General features: G+C 37.6%; 1 protein-coding gene across 1 annotated transcript; it reads left to right on the top strand.

Moving 5' to 3' along the window:
* Positions 1-1,430: 1,430 nt before the first annotated feature.
* On the top strand, positions 1,431-5,511 carry LOC132173294 (disease resistance protein At4g27190-like). Its single transcript, XM_088515041.1, is given in 3 exon segments — positions 1,431-5,001; positions 5,004-5,060; positions 5,063-5,511. Coding segments are annotated over 3 exon segments (2,964 nt in total). The 5' UTR covers positions 1,431-2,148; the 3' UTR covers positions 5,117-5,511.
* Positions 5,512-5,722: the final 211 nt, after the last annotated feature.

Genomic DNA, 5,722 nt, shown 5'->3' with positions numbered 1-5,722 from the left:
AGTTAGATTTAAGTTGTGCCTTTATCATTTTCCTATACATTCGGATATACCGGAGTCCAAAAAGTTTAAGTTAATCAATGGACTTGGCAGTTGGCACAAAATTTTAACACTAGACGCTAGCAGCCACAACAACGGCGTTGACTGCTAAAATGCGCATCAGTCACCACCTCTCTCCTGGAACCTCAACCACTAGCTCTCTGTCCCTCCCTTATACACCATGATCCATGAACCTTAAAGCTATCAAGCTCCTGCTTATCCTACGCTCCCCCACCACACCTCAAAGACTAAAAAAATCCACTACCGTGTGCCCACTCTCTCTAAAAATTCAATAACTAATCTCGCTGTCTTGCGCCGCTAGGTTGAGTGTCTCCAGGCAGAGGGTTGAGGTCCAGAAGCACTTGAAGCGCTTGAACAATTACAAGCCCGTCGTGAAAAGCATTAAGGTCCACCTTCTCTTTTTTACTTTACTTTCTCTTTCTCATAACTTCTCCCTTTATCTTTTGTTTCTTGTCCTCCGTTTGGCTGCCGAGAAAATGGCCAAACGAGGGTGCCTCGGCTACCCATGTAACCTTATTTTTTTCTGAGAATTTAGAAATTTTTTGTTTGAGTTTTTATTAAGAGTATTTTTGTTATTGGGAAAATTCATAATTTTTGGTAGTTTAACTTCACATTAACATTAAGGCAATCCTTTCAAAAGAAAAAAAAAAAAAAAAAACATTTAGGCAATCTTTAGTTTGAGGGGCCTATAGCATTACTCATATTAATTATCACTTCTGCCAATTGAAAAAAAAAAAAAGGGTTATTTTTCAGATTCATTGCGAACCGAGAGGAAACTCGCCTATTCTCGAAAATATAGATTTGAAGAAAATGGTAAGAACATAGAAAAATATATTCAATGATTTGGAAGAATATGGTTAATTAGAGGCTAAAGTTCATCGAATGATTTGATCAAATTATTCGGAGAAGTGCTATTGAGTATACTCTCATATTACTGTCATACAACTATGATGACATAGCAATAAAAATTAGTCATTGATTTTTTTTTTTTTTTTTTTGTTATAAGCCCTATTGATCCAAAGGCTGATTTTCACGGTCACATCATCATCGAGTATGCTAGGAGTCAATATTTTTTCAATATTGGCCTATTAGATTTGTGAACTCTACATAAGTTAATGGTGGACCCCACTAATCTAATGGTTAATCTATTAAATTTATAAGAGAGTATGAGCTAAATATGAAAAACGTATTGATCCCTAGCATTTCTCCTATCCATATTATCAATTGAAAATGAGATGTTAAAAAACTTGATTATAAAATCTTAATTAGTAATTATGCATCATAAAAAGTAAGAATAATTAAGAATAATTATTTTTAAATAAAATAAATATAATATAAATGTTAAAATAAATATAAAATAATTAATATTTAAATATAAGAAAAAGGCCTCACTTAAACTTATTGCTTAGGCCCCAAAATCTATCAAGTCAGCCCTGATACAGCTTTCAGATCAGCCAACGATCAGCACCTTGATAGGCTGGATTTGGAGTCGGAGTATTATGCCTGGTGTAATAGCTTTTAGAGGAAATTTTAGAAAACCTTTCATGAACTTTCAAACGTTTTGAAAATACTTTCCAAAGTTTTTGTTTTATTTTATTATTATTGTTTTTTTTTTCTTTTGTTGTAATAATAGCATAGGTGGCATTGCTAGCCAAGGCGTGTTGTGAGAAAATTAGTCAAGTACATTTTCTTTTCTTTATATTTGTTCAATTATGTTTGGTGAAACAACTTGCTCTTTTTTTCGGATTTTACTTATAAAAAACAAACAACTTTGTGGGCGGCTAAGTCAAGTGGATAAGAAAACGAGAAGATTAAGGTTGCGGGACCCAGATACGTCCCCAGAACAAGTTAGACGTTTTAATAGCTTGGAAATTTCAAAACATGCGAGAGTGGCCTTTGGATAATCTTCTCCATTAGAAAATGTGCTAATGCAATAATTTACCAAGTCAGAAATTCACATTAAACGACAAAATGAAAGTTCCCATAATGGTTTTCTAAGATTTTTGCTACAGATCATTTTGTTCTTCTACTGTTCTTTGGCCTGTGAATTTTTTTAAAGTTACAGGTATCACAGATAGCAAACTGTCTGGTATGGAAATGGTGGTTTCGATTATTGGCTCAGTGCTGGCAGAAACTGGCCGGCTTCTATGTGGCTCTATCTATTCGAAGATCAAGGATACTGTCAAATTCCAATCAAACCTGGATGTTTTGGAAAAGGGGATGAAAGCCCTCCTGGCTCAAAGAGATGGAGTGAAAAATGAATCGGAATTAGCCAGGAAAGAAGGAAAAGTGCTGAAAACTCAAGTCATAGAATGGCTTAAGGAGGTTGAAGAGCTTCACCTTAAAGTCAATCAGATTCAAGCAGTTAAGCTTTCTCGACGGTACTTCAATTGCAGTAAACGGTATAGAATAAGCAGAGAAGTGGCAAAAAAGCTCAGAAAGATAGAAGGGCTCTTAAAAGATGGGAGTTCACATTCTGGTGCTGTGGCTGTCACTCATTCAATGCCCAGAGTAGTGGAGCACGTTCCTGGACCAACAATTCAAGATCAAACAACATCATCAAAGACTTTAGCCAAAACTATGGCTTTATTATCTAATGATGGAGTCCGGAGGATCGGTATTTGGGGAATGGGAGGAGTAGGCAAGACTACTTTGGTAAGAAACTTGAACAATAAGCTCAAGAATATTTCTTCAATGCAACCTTTTGGCATCGTCATATGGGTGACTGTTTCCAAGAATTTGGACATGAAAAAGGTCCAGACACAAATAGCTCAAAGATTGAATTTGGAGGCGAAAATGGAAGAAAGCCTAGAGCGAATGGCTATTCGACTTTATCAAAGACTTGAGGAGGAAGAAAAATTTCTACTCATTCTGGATGATGTTTGGGAGAAAATTGATTTGGACACTTTGGGTGTCCCACAACCTGAAGTTCATCAGGGTTCTAAGATCATATTAACATCACGCTTTAAGGATGTTTGTAGGGACATGATGGTGGATGATCAAGTTAAAGTAGATGTTTTAAATGATGAAGAAGCTTGGCAATTGTTTAGCAGAAATGCAGGGAATGTGGTTACTTCGGAATGTATCAAACCATTTGCAGAAGCAATTGCTAAAAGATGTTGTGGTTTGCCTTTGGCCATCATCACCATGGGAACTGCTATGAGAGGAAAGACAATGGTCGAGCTGTGGAAGCATGCCTTAAATGAGTTGCAAAGGTCGGTGCCTTGTACAGGAGGTGTGGAGGATAAGCTCTACAAGCCATTGAAGTGGAGTTACGATTCATTAGAAGGTAAAAATATAAAACCTTGTTTCCTCTACTGTTCTTTGTTTCCTGAGGACTTCTCAATTGAAATAAGTGAACTAGTACAATACTGGCTCGCAGAAGGCTTGATAGATGAACAAGAAAACTATGAGGATTCAATCAATAGAGGAATTGCTTTGATTGAAAATTTGAAAGACTCTTGTTTGTTGGAAGTTGGTGCCCGCAAGGACACTGTAAAGATGCATGACGTTGTTCGTGATGTCGCTATATGGATTGCATCATCATCTGAGGATGAATGTAAATCCCTTATTCGTTCGGGGATTGGCTTGAGCGAGATTTCGATTGTTGAGTTATCAAGTTTTTTCAAAAGAGTTTCATTCATGAATAACAAGATAACAAGGCTGCCAGATTGTGTGGTACAATGTTCAGAGGCCTCCACTTTACTCCTACAAGGTAATTTTCCCCTTGACAAAGTTCCTGAGAAATTCTTGCAAGGATTTGAATCACTCAGGGTTCTGAATATGAGTGGAACCCGCATACACTCATTGCCTCTTTCTCTACTTCAACTTGGTGAACTTCGTGCTCTTCTTTTAGGGGGTTGCTTTTATCTTGAAGAGTTACCTCCATTGGAAGAGCTTAGTAAACTTCAAGTGCTTGACCTCTCTGCCACTCATATCAGAGAATTGCCAAGAGGGATGGAAAATTTGAGCAACTTAAAGCAACTGAACCTATCTCGCACTCACTACCTAAAAACCATTCAAGCTGGAGTTATATCTCAGCTGTCTTGTTTAGAGGTTCTGGATATGACACTTAGTGGTTACCATTTGAGTGTTAAGGGAGAGATAGAAAAGGAACGGACATCTTTTGAAGAGCTCGGATGCCTTGAACGACTACTTGTCTTATCTATTAGATTGGAGAGGATCCCATGTCTCAGCACTGAAGATCTTTCCTGGATAAATAGATTAAGAAAATTCCAATTTTTCATTGGCCCAACAGCAAACTCCTTACCAACTAGACATGACAAAAGGAGGGTGACTATCAGTGGTCTTAATCTTTCGGGAGAATGGATTGGGTGGCTGTTGAGTAATGCAAGTTCTCTCGTCTTAAATCATTGTTGGGGATTGAATGAGATGCTTGAAGACCTGGTAATTAACAGTGTTGACTGCTTTGCTGGGCTAAAATCACTTACTATTGCAAGCTCTAACAGCAGTTTACGGCCAGGAGGAGGATGTACAGCCCACTTTGACCTACTACCAAATTTAGAGGAACTTTATCTCCAAGACCTGACTTACCTAGAAAGCATTTCAGAACTAGTTGGCCATCTTGGGCTGAGATTTCTTAGACTAAAATTAATTGAAGTGACTCGGTGTTCCCAAATGAAACATCTTCTCTCCTGTAGTTACCACATTCACACTTTGCCAAAACTAGAAGTAGTCAAGGTAAGCTTCTGTGACAAGTTAGATGAGCTCTTTAGTTATCATTCCATACAATATATTGCTCCAGATCCTGTTGTTCCAAGCCTAAGGATATTGGAATTGAAGCACCTTCCCAAATTAAGGACTCTTTGCAGGCACGAGACATGGCCGCATCTAGAGCAAGTTACTGTCATCAAGTGCAATCGTCTTGCAATGCTGTTTCGTACTAACGAAACTGCAGATACCATTGAGGAAATCAGAGAAGAATCATAATGGTGGAGGCATTGGGGTGGCATGCTGCCAGAACTAAATCAAGTCTGGAGCCTTCTATCTTCATCCTTCTGAGGCCAAGAGAAGTGCATCTCAGAGCCTCTGGAAGTGAACTGAGACAGAAGCTTGGGCAATATGTAGATGGAAGTGTTTTATAAGGTGCACATTTAAATTCCTTCCAGACAGCTTGAGGAAACCGGTTCCTTCTTGTTCCATCATTTCTCAAAGATGATTCATGCAACTCATTTATCTGGTTGTGCCAGTTAAATATCTGCTCAATTCTTTTATCACAAGGTAGGGAAGGCAGGAAAGCAAATTTTGTATAATTTCACTATATTTTCATTTTCCTCTGCTTTTCTGGTATGTATCTTGGTGCAAATGTTATGGACTAGAAGCATCATATTCATCTTCTTGTCCTTGTAAATTGGAAGCCTATGCTTTCCAGTTCCTTGTATAAATATAAATTGCACCTTTAAACTAAATAGAAGAGCTCCTAATTGCATTAAACTAGGTGATATTCAGTAAATATATGCATATGCTTTCCAGTTTTTGTGTGAGTGAGGTGTTCAATATTAATGTTGTTGTTGTTGTTGCTGTTGTCTCTCTTTTTTGCCTTCAGTAAATATACACCTGCACTTTACATGGAATGTTATTTTTTCAAATTCTATGGTGGTATCAGCTCCTTGTAAGAAGATCATATCATCCTCTTCTAGCATTC

This window comes from Corylus avellana, chromosome 3 (genome assembly GCF_965113065.1).
Source record: "Corylus avellana chromosome 3, dhCorAvel1.hap1.2, whole genome shotgun sequence".
In the NCBI taxonomy this organism is placed as follows: domain Eukaryota; kingdom Viridiplantae; phylum Streptophyta; class Magnoliopsida; order Fagales; family Betulaceae; genus Corylus; species Corylus avellana.
Note: the sequence above shows the minus strand (reverse complement) of the source record. Positions and strands in the feature narration are given on the sequence as shown.